The sequence below is a fragment of the Fundulus heteroclitus genome, chromosome 21, assembly GCF_011125445.2.
Source record: "Fundulus heteroclitus isolate FHET01 chromosome 21, MU-UCD_Fhet_4.1, whole genome shotgun sequence".
Classification (NCBI taxonomy): domain Eukaryota; kingdom Metazoa; phylum Chordata; class Actinopteri; order Cyprinodontiformes; family Fundulidae; genus Fundulus; species Fundulus heteroclitus.
Window position 1 is genome coordinate 10,659,303 of NC_046381.1, and position 27,066 is coordinate 10,686,368.

A 27,066-nucleotide genomic window follows, 5' to 3' on the forward strand; every position below is an offset into this window, starting at 1 on the left:
GATGAATTGAGTCAGGTTTAATATAAGGCTGACTCCTTTGATATTAAAGCTCTTAGAGTTTCATAAAACAGGTACGCTTTGTTTTTTGTTTTGTTTTTCTTCCAGTTGTAAATAATCCACACTGTTAACGTCATCTGAAAAAAAAAAAGATGCATCATTGATTAATGCATTAACGTCCAGCTGACCAGTAGAGCAGAGGGACCGGGCTTTCAGTAGTTAGTATAAATCTGTTGGTTAACGATGGAACATATTCCAGTGATTGGAGGAATATTCCAGTTTTAACAAAAAAAAAAAAAAATCCTGAAGCCACAGGTGAAGCTTAGTCAGAAGAAAGAAAGCGCAACAATTAGGTAAATCTTTCAAGCATCCAGGAGAACAGCCATGAATAAATTGAACAATTGTCTTTTCTATCATTTTATTCCATTGGTGGGGTATTTTACACAGTTTTTCCACTGGCATTATGTAGTCAAGCAACCTCTGTTTAGCGTTGAGGTGGAAAAAAACCCATAAAGCTGTTTGGTAAAGATGAAACAAAAATGCAAAGTGATTTATTTACTTTTTTCAGATCTTGTTGATAAGACTCACCGGCACCCTACAGGTGCTTTTCTGCTACAATTATAGCACCATATGGTTAAAAGAGTTTATACATTCCTTTATCAGTAAGTACCTTCTAGAAGGTTGTATGACAGTACGTAATTGTTTCCTTGCGGCTAAACAAGCCTAAAGGGTCTACTTGATGGATTGCTGCTAAAACAGGATTCTTTTGGATTCTTCCATCTCCACAAACAAGCTCTGGAATGTTTCCCACTTACATAACCAGGCTTGACTGCAGCATTTCTTCACTGAGAAATGGTTTTGCTAGCCAAATCAGCTGTAGTTTCCGTACATTTAGCATTTTCTAGTGATGACGATGGCTAGCAAATGGGAAATCCCTTGCTGTTTCCTTTTTTTTCCACTGTCGTGGTCCAGCACAGGTTGGTCTCGAATGTTCCTGACATTCAAATTTACAGTGCTTCACTAACTTGAACAAAACGAAGTTACAGTAATTGACTGTAAAACTTTACAGCTTTACAGTCAATTACCCAGATGTTTGATTTGCTAAGACTGAAATTAGCTAAGTTTGAAATGATATGCTTCCCAATAAATGTGTTTGCATTCCTCAGATTTAAACACCATGGAAAAAAACAAAACAAGCAACCCTTTCTAAAAAAAAAAAAACACTGTTGATGTTTGTTACAAAGTGCGGCTTTATGATGGGGACATTGCTTCCATATCACACCACCATTGTATTGGGTAACATATACCAGTCTGGAAAGAGTAGATGATGGGTTTAAAACTTTGGCACAAAATTGGAGATCTTTATCAACATTGTCATATACCGAAGAAAACTTTCAGCCATTGACTAAATTCAATTCTTGTACAAAAATCTTTTTTTTAGAAAGAGGCACCTAGTTTAATGGTGTGTGGGGATACCCTGAACTGCAAAAAGTCCTGAAGACAATTGTTTGGACATAGACAGACTTTATCGTCGTTCACCTTCCCATTTGCAATGTAGATCTGAGCGAAATTTCGTTGCAAGGTACCAAGTAAAACCAAAAGACAAAAGAGAAACCATATAAATGTAAACATTGGTCATTTGTCTGGAATGTAGCGGCAAACCAAACAAAGACATTTATATGTACAGAAAAGTTATTTGTAAGACAATATGAATGGTGCAAGAATATGTAGCAGCAAGATGTATTGCAGCACTGATAAATGACCATATGATGATGCAGATAGTACTTACAACGATAAAAGAAGCAGGAAGTCTTGTTGAGGTGTGTTGTTAGAGTGCGGCTGTGTTGTCGAGCTGTTATGAATAATAGTGTCATTAGGACTCCAGTGCACCACAGTGACAGCCATTATCCACAACTAACAGGGGACAGAGCTGGACAACCTAACACAATTACTCCAAGGCATCAACGAGTCCACAAACGAACCCAGAGCGACATCTAAAATACTGCAGGACCCCGTTAGAGTCAATTTTGGTGAATCAAAGATTATGGAAACCAAGTCGGACGACAATAGACTTTGGTTTTATAAAAAACATTAAAACTTATTCTGCTGCAGTACAACTACTTAATGCATTTTCAATTTCCAGTTTTCATGCAGAAAATATTCGTGTCGAGGACATTTAGAGGCCCTAATAAGGCTCACAGGCTCTAAATCCCCGGTTGGGAATCGTTGATGAGCTTTCTTGGACGTCAGGCAGTGCAGTTATTATTTTATTACTAATGTTTTTGTTTTGTTATTATATTCTTCTTATTTTATTCCTGAAATTGTGAAATACCATTAAATATATCAAAGTTGAAGCATCTTTGAAGGACGATGAATTATCTGTTAAACTAAGGGTTGCTGTCCTTTTTTTTCTCTAATTAATAAGGAACATTTGTCAAAAATGTTTCTCTTTTCAATGTGAGGAACTTATTCTTTAAACCTGTTAGAGTATGATGAACTGGATTCATTTCAGAATGAGATTGATGGCCTAAAAGAGTCTATTGTTAACATTATTATTATTATTATTATTGCTGTGCTGCATCTGGATGATGCAAACCCAGTACATGTTGAATAAATATGAGGTAAGACGATTTGTTGCAGCAACTCCCCCCCAGAAACACTGGATATATAAGTTTGCTGCTGATTGAGAGGACCTTTCTGTGTGGGCTGTAATCAATCAGCAGGTTTGTTTGCCAGAAAGCATGAAGCCAAGTGGTAAATGGAGGATGGTGGCTGGAAACAATAACGTTAAGTGTTTAGATCCGTTTGAAGTCATTCACACTCCCTGTTCCTGCAGTCTTACCCATGGGTACCTTCTCATTGTTGTTGTTTTCCATTTTGCTTTAGCTCCTAGACATAAACTGGACCGGCCTCACCAATATCCTGGACATTCCTGGGCTCAAGTAAGTCCTTTCAAACTTGTTTTTCTTGTCCTTCGAGAAAAAAAAAGCTGCTATTTTAAGACACGGTGGAAGTTTTTAGAGTTTTGTTTTAAGGACGACGGACGCATTGCCTTTTTTTGTTTAAACATGTAATTTGCCGTTTTTAAGTCATCTTGCACACTTACAAGCGTCCAGTCACGAAGAAATTCCCAGGTAATGCCTCGACATCTATGCGTCGATTCCAAACAAATGATCTAGCTGAGCTCTTTCCTCCTTATATTGCTCTTTATACTTTGACTTTTCCCCGCCTCTCGGTCATTAACTGGGCCGGGTAGAGAGCAAACGGGAGCTAATTAGGCGCAGCTTTCATTCAGACACAATTACTCGCTTCCATCTTGAGTGGTTTCCTACATTATTTAAACTGTGATGAAAGTGACACATTCATGAATACTGCATGTCATTTTCTGAGATTACAGCTACTTGTCACGTACAGCAGTCGTGCAGAAAGACTCGTTGACACAAGAGGACTCCAGCGGATGCTCTATTTCGTCCCCTTTGTCTCTTTGCTTTGTGGCGGGGAAACAAATCTGTTGACCTTGTGCACTGTAGGATTTCTTTCGGTGGGGGGCATTCACAGTAAAAGAGGAAGAAGTCGCAGGAGCAGGTACCCCGATGGTAAAAGCAATAGGGCTTGTTAGGGGACGAAAACCCGCTGCTCGTAAAGATTTACCGTGCAGTAAAGGTTCATTACGTGCCGTATGTGCTCCAGATCCCAACTGTATTGTAATGTCTTGCTCAATACAGGTGTTTGAAAAAAAGAGTAAATGTTCATAATTTCAGTTTGAACCTCTCTAATGTAAAATCAAGGATATTTATCATCTAATTTCTGTTTTGCAGTAAAAAAAAAATAATTAAAAGTGAAATATACGTGGACAAAATGTTACTATATAAGCGAGTGACAACTTCACTTTCAGCTTGTATTTTAAATGTAAGCTTTAAATCATCATTTTTAGGTTTCTTACAGATGTAGGATGCAAATGATTTTGAAAGCTGCTGTTTCCTCGTGTTGTCTTACTCAGGTAAATATTGGATTTAAATGTAAAGCATTGTTGCTGACTTCGGTTCATTTGGATTCACAGCTCATGTTGGTGCAGAGACAACTGTGTTTCTTGTGCTTGTTTTGCCATTATTAATTATCCTTAAGCATGGGAGCTTGGAGGCTCCAGCAACCCTCATTTCCCCTATGCTGGCGGGAAGATGCATCAGCCTAACTGAAGGAAAACTTTTTCATTTAAAGAAATGCAGCCGCAGCATTGATCATTGCATACTGTCTTGGGCAGAGATGCCGGCAAAATTGTTATCTGTAGCAAAGTTCTGAAGGAAAGCATTGTGCAATCTCTTCAGCTGTTTTACACGTGGTATTTGCTTTATTTGTTCACCGGATTCACAAAGCAACTTGCACTAAAAACATTCAGACCTGATTGTAGACAGGAAGTCCGGCAGATGTTGGAGATTTGCTCCCGACACAGCAGACACAGAACTCATCAAGCAGACAAAGACAACATATATTTTCTTTTTTACTTTTATATATATTATTTTAATCAATGGAGGTGTAAAAAAACATTATTTTTATGGCATCTATTTCTGAAAATTCCCAGCTTTCTGACAGATCATAGGAAAAGTCTTTATCCCTTTTTAGATTTCTTCTACGTTGTGCTTCTAGGTCACACTTTCAATTCAGTTTATTTAATTTTCTTTATATTATACCAGTTCACAACAAATGTTATTGCAGCACCCTGCGCATAACACATATACAGATCCCATTCCTACACAGAAATGTATAATAATTTTAATCTAATCAAACAGAAAACTTTGAAGATAATTACATAACTTCCAGTTTGTTCCTGGTTGCAACACAATGCGTTCAGATTAACAACATATTCTTCTTCTGTTCTTTACTCTAAAGTCATGAAGACTGTCCTGATACCAGTTTGTGACCCTAAGATTGAAGAAGTTATACCAGCAGGTTAATGATCTGAAGCACATCAGGAGAAACGTTTAGGGTGTCCGTTTAAAACTTGATTTGGGTCAAGATCTAACGGTACAACCTTAAACAAGTCGTTCATGCTCCTAAGTGTAGCTGAATTAAAAAAATTCAAAAGAAGAAAAAAATCGCTCCACAGCATTTTGCATTGTGGGGCAACTAGTCATCAGGTTTTGGTTTAGTCAATTGTATTTTCTTTTCTTTTAGTATTTCCTGTCTGGCAGTGTAGCACTAAGAATTGCTTTCTTAATGCCAAAGACAGACAAAAAGATTTACTTTCACTAGTTGAGCATTACTGCTTTTGCTATAAATGCTCCGTTTGATATGAATGAAAAAAAATTTGTTGGACATTATTTTGGGATTATTTCAAATTCAATGAACACAGAAACCGAAAGGTAATAGAGAATAAAGGAAGGGAGAAAGGCGAGGCAACACGTGAAAAGGGAGAGAAGGTGACAAAAATAAAGGGAAAAGAGTGCAACATAGCATCCTAGGAGTCTGCTTCTACACCTGCTAAAAGAGAGATAAAAAGAACAACAGAACAAACAGAAAAAGTATTACAGGTACAAACAACCACCGCTTTTGATAACATCACTAAAAAATATTCAGTATGATTTAATACAAGATGTATTTAGTGACAGCCAAAGCTAACTTTAGGGTTTATCTATATATACACGTTTAAATGTAACCAACTGGATCCAAACATGGTGTCATGATTTGGTGCAGGAGGGTGCAGGAGCCAGAGCAAAAACAAAATGTAGCTCTGGGACGCAAACGGGGACGTGATCAGGCAAAGTGACATGATGCAAAGAGTAGAAGATGAGAGTGGAAAATGAGAGGAGCTCAAATACTGGGAGGATGAGAGCTGGAACAACGGCAATGGTTCATTCACTAATTGATGACAGGTTTGGAGAAGGAGCTGGAGGAAAAACTGAGGAGAGCGAGAGAGTGGCAACAGGGGAACAAGGAAGAGAATAAATGTAACTGAGGATAACTAGACATAGGTAATACACTAAAGACTGTACAGAAGGGACCTGGAACAAGGCTGATCTAACAAATATTAGAAACACACGACGACTAGGTGAAAACCTCGATGTAAGTAAATAACTAGGGTAGTTAAGAAATGACTGAGATATCAAATAAAAAATAACACTTAATCTAAAGATACCGAAATGCTAAAACAGTACAAAAAACAAAAATTGTGCAGACTGTGACACACTGCAATTGTATTTTCACATAGGAGGATTCCATGGCTTTTTATCCATAATAAAATAAATGATCATTATAAAACTACCTCTTTTTTTTTAAATACTCTGGTTATCGTTGTCTGATATTGAAGCAAATATTTTGCCACAGCCCTGCATATTTAAACTCCTGCTATTGGAGGAGGCATCAGAATACTTCTTGTGAGAGCTGTGAATGTTTGTAGCAGCCTAATTTAGGCGGCTATGAATTCTGCTGACCTGGCAACATTTTGCTGTACAACTGAAAACATTCTTAATTGTGTTTGCGGGCACATTCGGGGACGATGGCTGATTGCACTGTAACACATAGATTTTATGGTAATCTGGTAGTCGTCACACCTAAAATGATAGACTGACTTATAAAACTATTAGTACAAATCACGCACTAGCATAGTGAAGAGTCTGAAATTCATTCAACTCAATGGCTAGGGGAAAACATTACTGCCATATTGTAAATCGTGTATGCAGTGTGCATGCAGTCAGTTGAGGTATACTGACATAAATAACTTGCACACACACACACACAAAGACATGTGGGGGCTCTGGTGTTTAGACAGCAGAAAAAATGCCACTACAAGCACTGATGCAGCAGGAATCCCGATAGCTCATTGTTTCAGAGATGCTCCAGCTATCTCATCTGATAATCATAAAACCATTTCCCTAAACGATAAACCGAAGATTGATTGAATGACCATTTGCTCTCGGCACCAGAGCACAGAGGCAAAAAGTCTCCATTCTTAAGTACTTTAGCTTAATTTTCTACTTTCTGTCTTTTTAAAAGGAACCGGACTGTGTTTCAGGAAACACTCAGCTGTTTAGGTGTCAGATTTTCTCACTCTCTTGTAATTTTACCCCGAGAAAAAGAAGGAGGCCGCAGACTTTGACCGACAGTGAAGTTGGACAGCCAAGTTTTACTGAGAAAGCAGTAGCTACTAAATGTATAACAGTATGGGGTTACTGGTGCCCTTGGTGAGAGAAAAAATGTTTAAACTGTCCCCTTTGTAGCCCAAATTCAGATTGTACCAAAGGAGACGTTTTTTTGAGTGAAGTATTGTGACACATTTAAAGGAAAAAATAGGGAAAAGGTGTTATTTTGCAGATGAAATGCAGAAAAAGCACGTGGCCATACAGAATAGGACAATTAGTTTGTTTTAATGACTAAATATTGGACTAAATTTACTTGCATCAGGAGCGTATACAGTATACAGTCTGGTGCGGGGGAACATTTTACAGTGTCGCGGATCAGCTAACCTTTATTTGTAACGAAGTTGTTTTGTTTTACCTCTTTCAGGTTAGGACTTAAGTGGGCGTGTTTTAAGTTGCGATTCAAGCCTGTTATGATGTTATATATACTGCAAAAATCTGAATAAGGGTAGAGAAAGGTAACCTTACTCCGCCAGATAGATTTGCTCCGCATATCCATCTGGAAACCTTCCGTTGAAGTAATTTTGGAAAGGGGTGAAAATACTGGTTAGCTGATTGGCCTATGTTGGTGATAGACGGGCCAAATAAACCAATCAGATCAACGAAGCATATGACGTACTAACACGAACCAATTGATAGATCAAACTCTTGCCGAAACCAGTCGGGAGAAGAGCAAAAACATCTTTTCCTCTGAGAAAAGCCTCCAGAGCAGTGTTTTGCTCTTCTTTCAGTGAAGAAATACTCTGTAATTCCGATAAAACTTGCTCGATAGCCACGCTAACGCTAGTTTCATCGGCTGAAGCCGCCATGTTCTTTAGACTGAACTGTCGTGCTTCTCGTTGCGTCACACCTCAACCCGCCTCAAAGCCAACGCTGATTGGACGTTCGTTTGGTGAACTGCTCCAAATTTTCTTTAACGGAAAGTAGCCAGACTGATCTGTGAGTGAAACCTTGAAAGCTCGCGAGATCAGGATGGTCTCACGAGGCTAAGAGAAAGGCACATCACCTGAACAAGTGCAGGAGTTTTATGATCCTGGAGATTTAATTATTAATTATCACAACGTTTTAAAACAACAGCAAATCTGTATGCGTTTTTAAGCCTTTAAATTGAAGTTGCTGTTGTTGTTGTTTTTTTGTGTTTTTGTTGAGTTTTGTTTTCGTTTCCAAAAAAATGCCTTTATCATATTATGATTACTATCTTACTTGCAATTTGAAAATCAGGGAGCAATTCTTACCAGAGAATCAAATTACAGATTTTTGTCCTGTTTAGACTATTCGGATCAGACCTCACACTTCCTTCAGTAGTAGTGTTGTAACTGTGAAAGTATTTGCAACAATGAGCCACTGTTACATTTATATTGCAGATCCTTAATTGTTTATCTTAGTGGAGAATGCATATCTAAATCAGAGTTGAATAACAATGCAGCAAATTGTTTGTCGGATAGTTTATTCTGTTTGCTCAGAATGTGTGTATGTGTTTGGGCGTGTCTTTTCATGGAGTTAAATTGCCTCATTTTAGCATTCCCTCTGTAAAAGTTTAACAAACAATAAGTTTATTATTTAGCATTTCTATAGATGATTGATTTTAACTACAACAACATACAAGCAAACCTTCCTGAGTAGCTAAAATAGGCCCAAATCATGCAGGTAACTACCTACTTCTGCCTTTTCCCACAGTCCCCAGGGGTTTGCGCACAATTTATTGGTCCAGGGATGGTACAAGATAAGAAACGGATTAACGAGGGGGTGGTTTTAGAAAGATGCAGCCTTCTATATAGATATTGCAATAATTATTGGAATGTGATTAAGGTATTTTGAGTTTGTATTCATTACGTTGCTCCTTATTTAATGTAAATATTGTTATATTTTCCATCTTCATTTGTAGCAGCCCTAGTAAAGATCTCTTCAAGGTTTAGACTTGTTTGTATTTAAGTAGTTTGCAATTCATTGTTCAGGTTGTTGGCTGTTGGTGTTTTTTGTTTGGTTTGTAACACTTCTTGGCCACAAAATGAAAAGAAGTGGCTTCCATTGATTTCATTTTGGACTTGTTAGTGTTTCTACTTTTTGGATCCCCCCTCCATGGCCGCTCAACCAGTTTGACAAGCTTGTAACACTAAAGCTTGTTTTTATTCTCATATATGGGGGGAGTTTTATTTAAAAAAATTCTCAACATTACTACTGACTGTTATGAAGTGGTTATATTGTTGTATAATTTGCTCATCCTGGCATTCGCTGTGCCTGCTTATACTACTCTGAATAAACATGCAGAAAGTGCAGGTGCAGCCTAATAAATCATAACATCATCGAAGAGTCTATTCACTTTAGTAATTTTATTTAAAAAATTAAATGCACATTCTAAAATCATACAATTTTATATTCATTTTGTTTATTTAAGCCTTCATAAGGAAAATCTAAAATTCAGTTTCTCAGAAAATCGAGTATATAGCACGAGACCTTCTTCGTATTCTTTCAGCCCACAGTGAGTCATCTGTCTCCATCTATCCATATTTTCTGCATCTTCTTCTTTCACACCAACTACCTGCATGTCCTCTTTCACTCCATCCATAAGCCTCCTCTTTGGTCTTCCTCTGGGGCTCCAGCCTTCCTTCTACCAGTGTATTCACCATCCCTACCCTGTATGTATCCAAACCATCTCAGTCTGGGTTCTCTGGATTTATATACAACACATCTAACTTCAGCTGTCTCTCTGATGAACTCATTCCTGATCCTAACCACTCTCGTCACTCTCAAAGAGAGCCCCAACATCTTCATCACTCCTACCCTGACTCTGCCTCCTGTCTCTTCCCCAGTGCCATTGTCTCTAAACCAGACAACATCGCTGGTCTCACCACCGTCTTGTACACCTCTCCTTTCATCTCCCAGATACCCTTTTATCACGCAACACACTTGACACTTTTCTCTATCTGTTGCAATCTGCATGGATGTGTTTCTTCATCGCTATTCCCCACAGTTGCTCTGTACTGTAGACCTTAAGTACTGAAAATCCTCCACCTTCTTCATCTCTGCCCCCTTTAACCTCACGGCTCCCATTCCCTCTCATTCACACACATGTAATATTGCATGAGACCAAGAAAACATTTTTTATACAGAAATGTTAACCTGTTGAAAAGTATGACTGTCTACTATTCAGAGCTTTGATTGTACTCTTCTTGACTGAACTGCTACATCAGTACAACGCGGTATGGATGTATTCAGCTTGTGAGTGTGATTCAAGAGTGCTTTAACACAGGAGTGAGTTTCTACATTAACAATCCTTTATATTTGTCTTATAGAATGTTAAATCTCTTGGGGAAGTTAACATTAGCTATGTTTACATGCGCCAAATTTCAAAATTGGGTTGAAATGTATTCGGATTAAATAATCGGATTGTATCATTTATATGGGCACACAATCAGTTAATCCGATCATAATGTGCGTGTATATGCCCCTGGCTTTATTCAGAATATAACTACTCTGACATGCACAGTTATCAAAGTTATATAAAAAACACAGAAGAAGAAGAACTTCCGTCTTTGCTGAACAACACAAAATTGCAAACTAAGCAGTACTATACAAATTTGTTTTTCTCCTGAGCACCCAGGATGGACTTGCATGAGGTTCTAATTACAGTTGAGACGTTACTCAATAAATAATAATTTTGAGCTCTTTTAATGTTTTGAATAGAAAAGTTGTTTTCTGACTTAATAAGGAGGAAATACGTCACGTTTACTTCGGGCGCACATGCGTACTCAGGTCAGTTCTCCACATTTGCAATAACTTGAGCCTGACAAGCGTTTATATGCGAGTTGATCGGATATTCAATCGGCATAAATCACCCCTCTCATTCAGAATATAATTTCATTGAGTTTAAACTGATCACAATATTCTGACTGGTTATTTTATTTAACGCATTTTTATTCCAATCAGCCCTTTATTCCAATTACTTTTGTCCTTGTGAACATAGCTACTGCGTTTTCATTAACTGTAAGCCAAGATCATCAAAACATGTCACCTTGTGTAATTAATCTATAATCTATATAAATTTAACTTTTTTTAAATGAAACACAAACATCTCAACTTTTCCATGTTATTCTAATTTATTATTATGATGCACCAATATTTAGTTGCATTTATGCTAATCCTTGTTCGAAATTATTGCAGTGAATTCTTATTTAGCACACATCAGCTAAATGAGTTAACTTTTTTGTTTCTTTACCTGATCAGACTTGCTTTGAAGATGCTTGTATGAACCCTGTATGCTTATTTGGCTTTTTTAATTTTTGTCATGAGATCAGTTCTGGCTGAGCGCGGTCTTCATTGTTTTAAGTGGATTTTCATAGCTTTGACAGAAAGAAAAACATCTTGGGTCTAACTTAACAAGACGCCACAAATACAACTTCTCCAAAAATTGATAACACCGATTACATGCAGGCTCTTACCAAGCTGAGGCACCCTTTCATATGGCTGGATTCCTGTTCTGTTTGACTACATGCCATGTGCTGATTGCAACCTTATCTTGTTTCCTGCAGCCCGTGTTGCATTTCTTCCTATTTGGCTGATTAAGGCAGAGAAATCCCTCCAGAGCCCTTTTTCGGGGTCACATCTAATTGGTGTCTGGAGCAATAATTTTCATCACGATAGACACATCGTATTACATGGACACTCGCTTGGTAATAACAACCATCTATCGTAGTGGAAAAGTCTGACAGTTAGATGAAAATTCATGCTAATTATATTTCTCTAGCAGTGATTGTGATTTTCCAATTTTGCCTCGGAAGCTAGCGAAATAAAAGAATGACAGTGAGTAATGTTGCGTGGTTACTTCACTGTTGTTGTCATAAATTTTTTTTATGGCTTGTTTAATTTATGTAATCTTTTCGCTAAATCTTAAAGCTAGTCTAATTAGATAAAGGCTGTGTGGAGTTCTTAATGGAAACAGCTCTCCCTGTGATTTAGAGACGCGCATTAACTTAGTCAGCTCAAGACACCCACAAAATATCACACGCTGGGAAAACATAACGTCTCCATGAAGACACATTCCTTCTTCAGACATCCCGTAAGGAGACCAACCCCCCTCAGAGAGTTGTGTCTAAGCTTAGGAAAAGAGCATTTGGTTTTGAGTTGGGACAGTCCAGCGCTGTAACCTTGTGATAATTTCTCTGCCGTATTAGAATAAACGGTTAAGCTAAACTCTGAAGTTGAGTCATCCTTAGAGGGTGTTTATAGTGGTAAGCTGCTTGGAGAAGTTAAATAACCGGGGGCAGCGACACATATTAATACTTGCACATCTCTAAAATATTAGTGGATCATCTCGAAGCAGCATCAACAAGTTGAAACTCTGGTCACATTTCCTATATATCATTCAATAATCAGACTGTAAGGGAATATATATATATACACTTAGTGTACTCTTCCTACCCTAAGTAATAATAAGTGTTTGAATCTGTTTATCTTCCTTTGTCTCCATCTCTCTCTCTCCACCTCTCCTGTCCTTGCAGCGGCTTCTCTAACAATGTGATTCAAGACATAATCTACAGTTATTTGGTTTTACCCAACCGAATCACTATCCCTCTGGTTGGAGAGGAGGACCTGGCCAAGCTACGATTTCCAATGCCTAAGGTACTAAAGCAAGTTTTTTATTGAACGCAGTCATTCCTCTAAATCTAAGACGCTGTACTCAACCTGAGCTGGGGGCTCGTTGAGCCCTAATCTCCATCAGAAAGTGAAAGTGCTTCAGGCTCTTTGGAAGAAAATTTTCAGAGAAGTCAGACTTTTTTTACTCGCAGCAAGATTGGAAGTTGACTTTAGTTTGATTAGATTTTTTTTTCCTGCTTCAAATATTACACGTTGGCATTATTGTAGGAACTATTACAAAGGGATTTTTAAAAACTGTTTATAACATGATAATAATAATACTCTTGTCAGTAAAATTTTTTATTCAGATTGATAATTTATTTATTGAAAAATTACCATAAAATGGAATAAATTATTTTTCAATATCTAGTGTGATTCCTTATCACTCACCCTAATGTTATAGAAACAACATATGAAATAGTAAAAATGAGACATGCAAACCTTTATTTACTGGAATGATTCTGTTCCTTTGTACATTTTATGTAAGTATGTCTGAAAACATTTTGGACAGCAGCACCATAACAACTGTGTTGCATGGGCTCTGTGTAAAAATTAAGGAGATGAGATCAACTGCAGCTTTAAAAGTAAGCCATTTTTCTCAGTTAGCTTGAAGTCATATTTCATTTGCGAAAACCGTTCTGGTGCTTTTTTTCTAACTTTTTTATTTAACCAAACCGGTTCTACTGTTAAACTGGTGGTAGCGCTTAATTAGAACCAGTTCTTTCAATTTCCTCTGGCTCTGGTACTGAAAACCCAGCTAATTGACAGGACTGACTTTTGGGCTGGTCAGAGGAAAGCCTCACAACCACATGACCATCCAGTGGTTAAAAGATCATGAGCATAATCATTTTCATACTGACTTTGAGTCACTATTAGTCTGCTGCATTTAGGAACAACACCGCAAATAATGTAAACATGGCTTTACCTCTTCCTGCATCTTTAAACACTCTCAGGACTTTTAATCTTGTCAAGTGACAAACAACTCAAATATATGTAAAATATAGCAGCAGCTTTATTTCCCCACTTCCATTTTGAATAGGACTGGTACGCACATTTATTGACATAATCTATGTTTCACCAGTCATGTGCACACAATGTTTGTGTTGGAAGAATCAAATCCACTCTTCATTGTTCCCAATCTCGAGGAGTTGCTAGCTCAGGTATCCTATTTAACCTCCTTTTGAACTTCTCCAAAAGTTAGTCTCTCTACATTGAAATGTAATATTAATAAGTAACTCCCATAACTTCATTTAACGGTAACACAGTTTATCCCTCTGCTCTGCATATCTCCACAGGGAGTGCTAAGGATTCACTTCCTCGAGGCTCAGGATCTGGAAGGGAAGGATCAATTTCTGGGTGGACTCATTAAGGGAAAGTCAGACCCATATGGCATCTTGCATGTCAGCAACCAAATGTTCCATAGCAAGACGATTAAGGAGAGCCTCCATCCCAAGTGGAATGAGGTTTATGAGGTGAGGACGTCAGGATACTTCAAAGCAGAGAGATTTTCTAATCTTATAATCTCGTGGAAAACACTGTTTTCGATTTATTTCACATTATTAGTTTCCTCTGCTAGAAGTTCACTAATTACGAAGCTCCTTTTTATTTTCCAAACATTAGTAGTGCCAGATGTTTTTTTACCTACTGACTGGCCATTTTACCCAATTCTTTGAATCTTTCTGTGTCCCTCAGGCTCTCGTGTACGAGCCGACTGGTCAACATCTTGAGATTGAGCTGTTTGATGAAGATCCAGACAAAGACGATTTCCTTGGAAGGTGAGCAGCCCTTATTTGCCTGCCCTGCTGTGTTCTTATCACACATCCTTTAAAGTGACACATGATCTGTCGCACCTCATCTGTTCAGCTAATGGATAAAATATGAACACAACTCTTAGAAATGCAGCTATTCATTAACATTCTTCTCTTGCAGAGCTTATAGTCATAATGAACCAGAAGTATTATCCCACAGTTACTGTCTCAAGAGTAAATTTCATAGATTTGTTTGCGCCAAGGCTATAACTCTGCACTCTGTGCTGTAACACTCCACAGCAAATCAATATCCGCATCCCTGTGTTATAATTAATTGGCCTGATTTTCCGTCTGCTGTTTTCTGCTTTGGATTTTCAATGATTATTTGCCATTATTTGCAGCCTCCTGATTGATTTGACCAAGGTCTACAATGAACAGAAAGTTGATGAGGTAACTTGTGTTTTCTTATTTTAATTCTTTATATAGATTGTATATTTAAGAAATGTATGAATATTATTTACTGTACTTGCAGAAGAAAGAAAAGATTTAAAACGGATGCTGGTCGGTTTACCTCAGGGCAAAAATTTAAAGTGGAGGATTCGGTCACCCCGAATCTGTCAGAAATGATTCATTTCAACCATTGATGAACACATTTAGGTCTATGTCCACAGCTTTTTTCTGCCTGATAAAAAGCAGCGCTAAAAGCATCGGTTTACACTCCTTCCCCCATGAACCCACTGCTATTTCTCGCTGATGTCACCTTTCTCCTATTCTCCAGCTAATATCAAGAACAAGACTGGATCTAAATGTATTTTGGAAATTGGAAAACTAAACTAATTGCCTCAGGCTCTTTTATGCCACTCGTCAGCAATCAGTTAATGTGTTATAAGGATAAAACATATTCAACTAAATAGTAATAAAAAGTTAGTTTATTTTCCTGTAGGCCTACTCACATTTAAATTATATTTCTTTTAACTGTCATCTTTTTTGTGGTAGCTGGCTAAGCTAACCAATGCTAGATTATAAGCTAATTTATCTTAGCCTATCTTACCGGAGTTGCTGTCACGGTCCTTTCCATCTGTACTTGGAGGTTAGTATTAACAAATTCAAGATGGACAAATTATTTGTAATAACTTCTGAAGTTGGCTTTAAAGCAAAGTGATGCATATAATAACCCAGACCTCTCAACTTCTATGGAAAGTGAAGTGTGAGATTATGTCCATCACTTGAGATGTAATTTGTACCCCCTGCATTGGGAGCGACGCAGGAAGAGCGGTTCCAGTCAACTCTGTCTCATTTATATCCGACTAGACACCAAGACATGGAAGTAGAGGTGTTTTACTTTTGTTAAAAAGTAAAAGAAGAGTGTTTACACTTTATTGTTCAGTTAGTGGGTTAAAACAGAAAAAGACACAACTGTTCTCCTGTTATTGTTTGAACAAACCAAGACTAGCTAATAAAAGGAAAATCACATCTGTTTAAACTCCATTCACAAACATTTAAGCTCAATATTTCACCTTCTACACAGGTAAATGGCTCTTTGGTCGTTTCCAGATTTCTGACCAAAACACAACATGCTCTGATTGTCGCTCATCTCCAGAAATTCTGCCATCTGCTACAGAAACTCCACCTTCCTGAGTCCATTCCAGCTGTCTGCTTTATTCTTGTAAAGCATATTTTATTTCTACATAGACCCGTATGAATGGATCAAATGAAACAGACCCCCAATGTACAAATAGTCACTGAAAAAACATGAAGACCAAAATTATTTATAACTCTGATCGCACTTCCTGCTGCTCTGGTAACACAAACTGCAGCAGGAGGAATTTCGGATGGCCACAAGCTGTGAAAGAAGCTGAAACAGCTCCGCTGTAGGCGGGGTTTAGACTGAGCTCTGAACGGACATCGCTGTGAACAGATCATCCGCAGCTCAGATGGGCTTTGTTGTTTTTTTTTGCGTGTGGAATTGCGTGGGAAATATGTGTCACACGGTCAATGCATGAAAGTTGAGAGCCCTGAATAAACTGTATATTTTTATTTCTGAAGGTTGGTATGCTGTTCGATTAATCAAACACACGGTAGGCTACTGTGCAATATCTACGGTTGGACTTGTTCCTCTAGTGTTGGAATACATTGAAATTCATTGTTTTTTACTCGTAATACTTAACAAGAGCCTGATCCAAATCCTGTTGGGTTACCTACAACTGGAAAAACTGCTTCCCTGGTCTAATTTCCCATATAAACACACCATTTACCATATGAAAAGACTGGATCCCTAAGGTTCATTTAACTTATCAAAACTAACAATAAAAGTATAAATAAATAATGTGTTGGATGATGAGCTAATGGGAGAAAAAAAAACCTGGGAGCTTTCAGTTTTCTTCCATTTACTGAAAAGGGAAATAAGAGCAGTTCACAAAGTATTTGTGCCATTCTGAGAGCAGAGCCTGACAGGAGATTATTAGCCATTTTGGTTTGTGTATCACACACATAAAAAGTGTTTTCTGCCTGTTTTTGATTGTTGTTTTAGTGGTTTGAACTTGAAGAAGCACCTACAGGGAAACTGCACTTAAAACTGGAGTGGCTGTCTCTGTTTTCCACTCCTGAAAAGCTGGACCAGGTAACTACTCACTAACTCTTGCTGCTTCTGTACCTACTGTGTTTATGGCGCGTTGATGTATGTATACTCCTGTATTCGCTCAGGTTTTAAGATGTGTGCGTGCAGACAGAAGCCCAACAAGAGACGGACTCTCGTCAGCGCTGTTGGTGGTCTTTCTGGACTCAGCTAAGAACTTGCCAGTAAGACACTAAAATGTTCTCCTTTTTTATGATGGTGATTAAACAGCTCTAGTTGAATATTTTGCCGTATTGCTTTTGTTGTTCTTTTTTTATCTAAAGAATACACACTTCATTTACCAAGATTGGACCAGTTTTTCGAGGATCTGCTGGTGTAATGCTTTTTTACATATGAATTACGGGTTTTCTCACTACTCCTTCACAATAGCTATGTTTCCATGCAATTGTCATGCAAATTTCGAACAAACTTTTAAAATATCGCAAATAAGAAAATACACATCAGACATTTTTCCTTTTACTGGTTTGTAGGGAATTAACCAGGAGACACACGGCAGAACGTTGGCATACATTGACATTGGCTGTAATAAACAGGAAGTAGAGGTTGCAAACTAGCACGGACCACAGATCAGTAATCTGTGGCGAATTTTTTTTTTCTACTGATGAGACTTAGAGATGCTCGGTCCACACGTACCTGTTGTTGCTTCCTGCCCTGTTTCATCCAGGAAGACGACATGACTGATCAGCAGAAAACGCTGATCAGTCATGTGCGGTAAACGTTCGCGTCGTCAGAACTGATTCGACAAATGTGTTTCCATCTCTTCGCTAGCGCACTTACTGTTTTTTGAAAAAGTCAAAAAACCACCTCAAGCGAGCGTAAAACCTTTTTTGCAAACTTTAGTGAGTTAATTCAAATTTTTGCCGTTTCCATCAACCCCCTCTAATGCGATACTGAGCGAAAATGTGCATTAAAAAAGGTTGATGGAAATGTGACTAATGCCACCCTTATGTTTTTCACAGTACAGTATTTATTTACTTTGACTTCATCTGTTTGTTTGAAATTAGATTTACACTCACATGTTTAGTCACATATTCTGACTTCTGCGTGAAACCAGAAACCTAGACACAGCTTTTGACCAAATCACAGACTAAAATGTTTGTGAAGAAAGCTCACATTATGAAGGTACAATATTTTTCTGAAGATTTCATTTTATTTTTGTATAGAGTTTTATGTCTTTTACCCATTACCATTTAAACAACCAAGTAAGTCACGTCAGAGCAAATAAACTTTTCATTCTTTGATACCAGTTTTATATAAAAACCCATGCAGGGCTGCAAATAAGCACTTTTATTGTGTCAGTTTCAATCCATAAAAAACATATAGGACAAATGGATTTTTAAACTGAAAGAGCAGAAATGTAGATCCTTTTTATTTGTCATGATTATGATATTAAAGAAACAGTCGGAGCCTGCAGTAAAATCTTGTATCCTGAGTATTGCAGCCGTATTCACCTTTTGTGAACAGTTCCACGTCTGGTTATGTTACAAACCTCAATGTATTTTATGGGGATTTTACGTATAAGACCAGCACAGGCATGCATAATCGTGAATAAGAAAGAAAATGATGGATTTCAAAAGTCTATTCAAATAAAGCTACTTTACTAGTTCATTTATGGGAGTTATAGTGTGGCTCAAAATGTGTGCACTTCACACTTTTTCCGATGTTTATTTGTAATAAATGTGAAACCATTTCATTTTTTTCCCCCTTTACTCATGAATATGTGCTCCTTTATATTCCTTTGTATTCATAAAATCAAACTATAATAGATTGAAGATGGATACTGTAATATAACAAAATGTGAAAACATATTCAAGGAGCATAAATAGTTTTACCAAGAACTGCAAACACAATTTAGATTTAGAAAATTCTGTAATTTAGTGTATGCCGCTCAAGGACTCCGTCTGACAAACACATTTGTGGCTGTTCTTGTTAAATGTGAACCTTCAGCGCACAAAGCCTGTAGCTCTTAAATGCATCTTCTGAGGTTTTCTTTAGCAAAATGAACAGTAAAACCCACGTTTTGTCCTTGATTTAGTTTACCAAATGGGTTTACATAATTGTGTCAGAAATGCAAGAGTCGCACTGAACTATCTCACTGTCTCCCCTTTATTCTCTTCCCTCTCCACCCAAGGGTGTCTTCACAGGCAGCTTAGGCTGTGGAAACTTGAGTGAGAGGAGAGCTTCTGGCCTTATCTTTTGTGAGAGCGATACATCAGAGTGTAGTGCAAATTTTGTGAGTCCTCCGGTGCTTCTGAATCTTCGTAACACTAGCATTAGCACTGTGTGTTGACATGGACTGAAGCGTAACAGGAGTTTTATCTCAGAGCATGTGTTGGCTGCAAGCTTTTTCTTGTGAAAAAAAAACTAAATTCCATTAACCATTAACATGAAAAAAGATAGATTGAAACCACAGGATGCAGCCATCCAAGGAGCCCCTACTTGTTTCTTTGTTAGATGGCGGTATTATTTTGCCACAGGAGGTGCTCGGTTCAAAGCTGGAGCGAGGTAGCTTCAGCACACATACTGCTGGCAGAGTTTCTAATGATCTGTCTGTGCTCATGTGGAGATTTGTGTTCAGGTACACAAAGCCTGCAGCTCGTTGACGCGGCCATACGGGGTCTTAAATTAGCTCCTCTTGGTCTTCCCTGTGGGTAATGCTTTCGTTACTGTCGTTGTTAGATCCCCGCAATGTCAAAAGGATCATCCCCCCATTACTGGTTAAACATGCTACCCACACTTATCAGCCGTAATTGCTTCCCGAAGATGCTTCTCAATTAACCAGATTATAACCCAAAAGTACATTTTTCATGAATTTGTTTCCAAAAGTAAAACGAGACGTGCATATTTAGTCCACTTGTTTCTGTTAATTCTAATGATTATTGCTTAAATGTAATGAAAACTTTGTTTTCTCAAACAAGTAGAACATTACGTTAGCCCAATGAGGATCAGTTTTAATACAGAAATGGTGGCCTAGTGAAAAGAATGCTATTGTGCTGTGCAGATGCAGGCTGTACCCTGGTTATGTCTGAGTGGTGGTTCTTGAGTCAGTGACTCCAGGCTGAGCTTGCCCTTTCTTTATCTGCAAAAAAAAAAAAAAAAACTGTGATGGAGGATATCGATTGCTGTCAGCTGGACAACTATCATCTGGTTTCTCTGTGATTTTATGGACCATAACATGGCCATAAGCAATGGCTTAAGCCAGGAGTAAGGCCTTGGATACAGCACCAATGTCTGCTGTGGCTTACAGAGAGTATCGATGACTTATCAGTCGGACAGCCAGTGTTACCCTCCAAAACCTCCCAAACTACTAAATAGACTTTCTGTCATAATCTTCTCAAGGTTGCATTTACCCCTATTGAATTTGTGCTCTTTACTGGCAAACGATTTCCTTCAACCCAGCATTCCATGGAAATTGAGTGGAAGGAAAAAGCGTTTGGATGCACGTTATTAGCTAGGATATTTAGTAATGAACTTTTGTGGCCATAACAATAACTCTGTATTAAAATTGTTTTTTTATTTATTTATCTCATTAATGATTCTAAGTTTTAAAGAAAGTGCAGTTTATGTTTACATTAGTTGTAAGCCATAATCATCAAAATGATATAAACAAGCTCTGGAACATTATCACTCTGTTTGCAATGAATTTATATCATACTTTGATATTCGCATCTGGAATTCTTTAGGCTTTTCTTGTTCCCCGTGACCATGCTGACTCAACCAGACTAACCATGGGTGTGATTTTTTCTCCCTCAAATCTCCATGTGGCTTAAAGAGCAACCTGTCAGATATCAGCTATGATGGCTTAAAGCAAGTCTCAGTCTTTAAGGCCCTGAAGGTAACGTGGGAGGAATGGTCTGCATGTCAAGATCACACCCTGTCACTGCAATGCCGGTCCGCTACTTGTGCCGGCCACCCACTGTTGTGTGATGGTTACCCAGGAGTCAAAGTGAAATTGTGCATGACAATGCTTATGGCCTGGTTGTGCTATATACCCTGCTGTTCCCTGAATGCTGAATCACGTTTCACGTTTCCTAACTCTCCCAAATGCATGCAGATGTCTTGTATTGCACAAAAACTCTTCATTTTTAAAGAAATCACCATTGCTATGATTATTACTTCTCTGCTTGTTTTTAGCTGTTTTTTTTTTTGTCGACGGCGAACCCGAAGAGCAAGCCAGCTACGTGTGCATGCATGATGCTAATCAGGAACGTGACAATCTTGGAATTTCTAGGGATTGATGATAAGATTGTCAGACCTGTTGGTCAGCTTTTTTTTTTTTGTGTAGTTTTCCTATGCCTCTCTGAGGAAATGTGCACCATCTTAATTCAGACAGGGCAAGTAAATACAAGAACACTGTTTAACAGCTCCAGCTGGATTGGGAAACAGGCCTGTTGACCTCCTCACACAGCTATGATTGCCACACTCAGCGTTGGCAGGAGCAACGACGCAGATGTGTTGAAACAGAACAAAAACATAATGCATTTCCCTTACCTAGAAATCAGCTGTTGCACATTTCCAGTAAGAGAAGTTCTTTGTTCATTTTAAGAAGTTTTGAGCCTACTGTTGTTCCTCGCACAGTGGCACTCCCTCCACCTTTATTTGCGCAAGAGGCAGTTTGGTACACATAAAAAAAAAAATGGTTTGCCCTGTTCAGGCTCAGATACAGCTGCGTAGCTTTAAGTGTGAATGTTCAGATCTGCCAGGAAAACTATGCTTAACTTGATCCCTGTTAAAAAAATACATAAGAAGTCATTTTGAAATGAAATAAACAGGACAAAATATAATTTATAGGATCTAAATCCTGGTACAAATACAAACTGATACAGTCCTGGGTTGATATAAGGGTTGAGGGTTAGATTTTAGACCCAAAAACTGGGCTTAATGTGTGGCTCGGGGGCCATTCGCGGCCCTGTGAATGATTTTGTGCCAGGGTCAGGTTCATCAGGTTTGTGTTTTTTTTTTGTCTCGCTTTTTGTGTTTCTAAACATAATAGTGTTAAATTGTCCAATATCCTGGAAACACAAGGGTTCAAATACATTTGAATGACGTTCACACCTTTGCTAAGGCTACTAATCGGAGATGTGCGTACAGCGCCTTCCAAAAGTATTGGCTTCCCTGGTGGAGATGTGCAAGAAGCCTTAAAACCAAAGAGATGTCACTCTTCGCTTCTGTCTGTAACAGCGAGCTTTGGGGATTTCTACTCACTCAGAGTGGTAGCCAGGTAAACACGGCTTGGCTTCTTTCACAAAGAGGTCAGGTGTTTTAAATTTTTTTAACTATTCCTCTGCCCTGAATGAAAATATTTGCAGTATCATCAACAAATAAGGGACCTACTGGAATGGCATGTTGCTCGTTTTGCTTGTTTGGCTGAGAGAAATGTGTCATGCCTCTGTGTACAGTACATACCTCCAGGGACACAGGAAGTCATGGATTACTAATTAGGAGCTCCTAAACACTCTGATTACCTTCAGTTAAATTAATGCTTGGAATTATGTAAAAGCCTTACTACAATAAAAGATTAGTTTTAGGCTTGCTACACACATTTCCCACACGTGTCAATAAATTAGAGGGTGCAGAATTAAATCTATTAACTGTGGGTGAAGTACACAGACCTCTGAACATAAATGCAGCTCCAGTTTAAATTAGTTTCTTTTATTGTATGTCTATGCAATAATTAAAAAACAAAGTCTTAACTAATTTAGAGAAAGAAAGGAGGCAAACCTTGAGGAAAATTAGAAAAACCTGGAGAATTTAATAAGATAATATTGTCTTATTACAGAAAAAAACAAATGCAAATCATATTGATAGATCTTACATTAGGTCCGGTCTGTTTCTTTTGTATATTTTCTAAAACCCTGCATGGTAAATGATTGTGGTAATGGGCATGGAAGTGCCTTGTGAATCCTAATCCATATGCTAGTGAGAAGTTGAAATCTCTTTTCATAGCTGCTGGCTCTTTAGTAATAAGGGTATGATCCTTCTGTGAGGATCACTGATTTATTCCCAGCTAATTCAAACTCAACGTGCTAAATTTAACCTGTAGGCAAGACAAAAAGCTCGGTAGCCTGTCTGCCTGCAGCCCTACCAGTCTGATCATCCCCCGTGTTTTAACTGCAGACTCCCTCTGTGTGGTGTGCTGGTCGTGTCCTCCAGCATGTAGTGTGACTCTGCTGCCCGTCACTGAATTTGTGTTTCACTGTGCTGCCGGTTACTTAACACCCCTTCCTTTCTTTCTCTCTCTCTCTCTGATTGTCTAATAGTCGGCCAAGAAGAACAGCAGTGAGCCCAGCCCTTATGTCCAGTTCACAGTGGGACAAAAAAACCTTGAGAGTAAAGTGAGTATTAGAAACACTGATCCGGAATATTAAGCCGACCGTCTTCCGCATCCTTCGGGTATTTTTATTTGGATTTGTTTCACAAGGTCAAACTTAGCTTCAATATATTTAAGTAGGTAGGCGGGCAGATAGCCAGAGATATAGTCGGACCGATATATATTTGTTTACCTTGAGTCACGTCTTCAATTGGACTGATGACTGGCAGATTTCTTGGCAGCTCACTCTGGAAATGTTACTGCTTTGGCTGAGAGGAGGAAGTCTACTTGTCACCATTCCTACACTGTGCTATATTTAGTTGTACATCATTAATTCAACATGGATGTGAGCCATAGGAGTTCAAGAGCTGAAACACTCGCAGCTCCTCAATAATTGAATTAAAACCCCTTTCAGCTTAATGACAAACTGTTCGTTTTAGATGAAATTTTACGAGCAGCCTGGGCAAAATTAATGGACGTAGTAAACACCTTAGAGGTTGGTTAGGCGAGAGGCAAAGCTGTATATTATGAAACAGTGCAGTAATGGTAATAACATATTTGTACAGATAATCTGTAGGTTTTGCTTGTAGGTTCTCATTTGTTTGGAATAAAAAGTTCATAGTTTTCAAACTCATAAATGATAAAATATTCATTACAAACAGTGAAACATTTCATTTCACCTAATTCTGATAAATATTCCTTATAACTAAGGGAAACTGGAAGTGAAATATTTTTGAAATAATTAGATTACAGTTATCAGTGTTGCCACAGGTTTTCCTTCCACTCAACTTTCCATTAATATGCATGTATAGCATGCTCTGTGAGTCACATGAGAACAAAAAATAGATGTTTATCACAGAAATGTTCTTTCTGCTTACACGGTTATGGGGAAGACTGCTGACTTGACCGATTTTAAACAGACAGCTACTGCCATAAAAGGCCATTGTTAAAGATCTGGCTGTTCATGACCAAAAAGTTGAGTCGAAGGAAAAACTGTGGTGGAAAAAAGGTGCAAAAACATCATGCTTAACCGGTGTAATCCTGTTTTTACTTTAGCCTAGGTAAGATACTTATGATGTTGCTTATGAATCCTCTCAAGATCGTCTATTCACTTAGCTTTCCATTATTATGCCTGTATAAAGCACTCTGTAAAAGGAACAATGACAGTTTCTGGTTTACTCTCATCTGTCAACTCTGCAGTCTGTGATACTCTGCAGTCTGTGATAACATGAACATAACATTTCCTTATTTAAATAAAACAACTTTGTTGTTGGTTCTATGTTATATTCTGATCATCCGAATAAACAGAAATTAACTATTTAAATATATCATGCCGTGTATGACGAATCTGCATGAGTTAAATTTTTGGATGAATGAAATTAACTTTTTGATGATATTCCAACTTATTGAGCTGGACCATATGTTTTTCTATCAAGGTGCGGTACAAGACCAGGGAGCCTCTGTGGGAGGATTGCTTCCCTTTCCTCATCCACAATCCCACAAGGCAGGACCTCGAAGTGGAGGTAAAGCTACAGCTAAAAGATCTGAGAGGGGAGATTGTGTTCTGAAATATTGGATAAAGGATGAATACTTTTTCTTTTTTTAATCTTAGGTAAAGGATGATAAGCACAAGTGCACACTGGGTGTCTTACGGGTGCCTTTGAGTAGGCTGCTGTCGGAGGAGGACATGACGCTGGCTCAGTGCTTTCCTCTGAAAAACTCTGGACCGAGCTCCTCCATCAAACTAAAGATGGCCCTGAGGGTAAAAACAAACTCAGATTCTTTATGTCCGAGTCATTCACATGTTATTGGCTTCATCCAAAACAGATGTTTAGAGTCAGCAAATTAACCTCGTTAAGTTCTCGTCTATTATCGCTTCTTGAACGTAGGGATTGTTTTAGCAAAACAGTTCAAACAGCAGGGTAATACGCAGGCGTTCTGAAGGCTCTGAAGTACCGCAGTTGTTTTCAAGAATCAAGAATCCTTATTGTCACTATGTGTTTCACTATAGTGAATTTCTAGATAACACAGACACCGGCTCAGGATGCACAGAGATTACATATAACACGTAGACACAACAAGCCATAATGTTTCCACATTTTAATTACTTTTTTTTAATATAAATCAGTTGATTGCACTGACCAATACGCTGAGAAGCTTAAAGCGTGCAAATAGTCTTTAGGATCTGATAAGACACATAGTATCTGTGGCAATAAGTCTAGCCCTTTTGTGGACTCGTGCAGCGTAAACCGTGTCCAGATCCTGTAGAGGGCATCCCATAATCCTCTGCTCTGTCCTCACCACCTGTCCTTCCTCTCCTGCACTGTGCAGTTCCCATACTTTCTATTGTAGCTCTGAAAAGGTTTATTAACAGCTGAGTAGAAAAGCCAGTCTGTTTCAGTTCCCTTAGGATGAAGAGCTGCTGTTCAGCCTTCCTCACCAGGTGGGAGGTGTTCACAGACCAGGAGAGGTGTGAGGAGATGTGAATGCCCAGGAAATGTATGCTGTCCACATGCTCCACCACCTCCCCCTGTATGCAGTGAGGAGCATATTCAGTCTTCCTGGACCTCCTGTATTCCACCATGACCTCCTTGGTCTTGCTGGTGTTCAGCATGAGGTTGTTCCTGGAGCACTGCTGTGTCAGTTTGTGGACTTCTTCTCTGTGGTGGGTCTCATCATTGGTGGAGATGAGACCCACCACAGAGAAGAAGTCCACAAACTTCACCACCACGTTTGTGAGATGAGTCGTCAGATCAGTCGTGGGTGAAGAGGGTGAAGAGAGCAGGGCTGAGGACACAGCCCTGGGGTGTTCCAGAAGCATCAGTGGGGCAGATGTCCACCTGGGGTCTGTTGGTGAAGACACTGATTCAGGAGCAGAGGGGTGCAGATAATTCCAGGTTGAGGAGCTTCAGAGCCAGCTTGTTTGGGAGCACGGTGTTGAAGGCTGAGCTGAAGTCCACAAATAGCATCCTAACAGGTGTTGGGATGCGGCCGATGAGTCAGAGCTGAGTGAAGTGCTAACGAGACAGCGTCCTCTGCGGAGCGATTCTCCCTGTAGGCGAACTGCAGCCTGTCCAGGCCAGCAGTTGGTGTATTTCATTTGTTTTTTATAATCTGCGTTTAATTGCCTGTATGGATTCAGAATTTTTCTTCAACTGAACCAATGAGCCCAGCTCCAACCCTCCTCTCGTTTCAGTACACTTTGCTTTATTGTTTCAGTACATTTAGATTCTTGCGTCGAGCCAAAGACCTTTCATCTGGCAAAAGAAAGCAGCAGGCATACAATTTTACAAGTTTTCGGATTTAAATTGAAGGAGGGAGCCATCATATCATTTATGCCTTTATTGATGTTTTAAACAAAGGATTTAGTAGACAAGTTTTAATTAATTATAAAGGTTATATGTGTAGTTTTTCCTAAGTATACCCCCATGCGGAAATATATAGATGTGTCTCCACTTCCTTCTGCTGGCGTACTTCAAGCTGGATATTCGACCACTCTTTTGGCAGAATTAGCTAAATGAATTCAGATTAATTGGTTTCCTGGAGCAGACTGCTTTTAAGCTATGCCGGAAGCTTTTCGTGATCAGGGTCTATTGTTGCAATCCTAAC

The 27,066-nt window shown here is 38.6% G+C and overlaps 1 protein-coding gene across 4 annotated transcripts in view; it reads left to right on the forward strand.

The window, feature by feature from the left end:
• Nucleotides 1-27,066, forward strand: part of esyt2b (extended synaptotagmin-like protein 2b) — a 63,455-nt gene that overhangs the window by 27,172 nt on the left and 9,217 nt on the right. Inside the window, exons 7-18 of one of the 4 annotated variants that reach the window (XM_036125212.1) lie at nt 2,884-2,939; nt 12,629-12,749; nt 14,060-14,236; nt 14,457-14,539; nt 14,914-14,962; nt 17,043-17,132; nt 17,216-17,311; nt 19,279-19,380; nt 20,920-20,982; nt 23,408-23,482; nt 24,894-24,980; nt 25,070-25,219. In XM_036125212.1, the coding sequence (XP_035981105.1) occupies nt 2,884-2,939; nt 12,629-12,749; nt 14,060-14,236; nt 14,457-14,539; nt 14,914-14,962; nt 17,043-17,132; nt 17,216-17,311; nt 19,279-19,380; nt 20,920-20,982; nt 23,408-23,482; nt 24,894-24,980; nt 25,070-25,219 (1,149 nt within the window). The remainder of the gene's footprint in view (nt 1-2,883; nt 2,940-12,628; nt 12,750-14,059; nt 14,237-14,456; nt 14,540-14,913; nt 14,963-17,042; nt 17,133-17,215; nt 17,312-19,278; nt 19,381-20,919; nt 20,983-23,407; nt 23,483-24,893; nt 24,981-25,069; nt 25,220-27,066) is intronic. The other 3 variants (XM_036125214.1, XM_036125213.1, XM_036125215.1) reach the window with 3 other exon arrangements.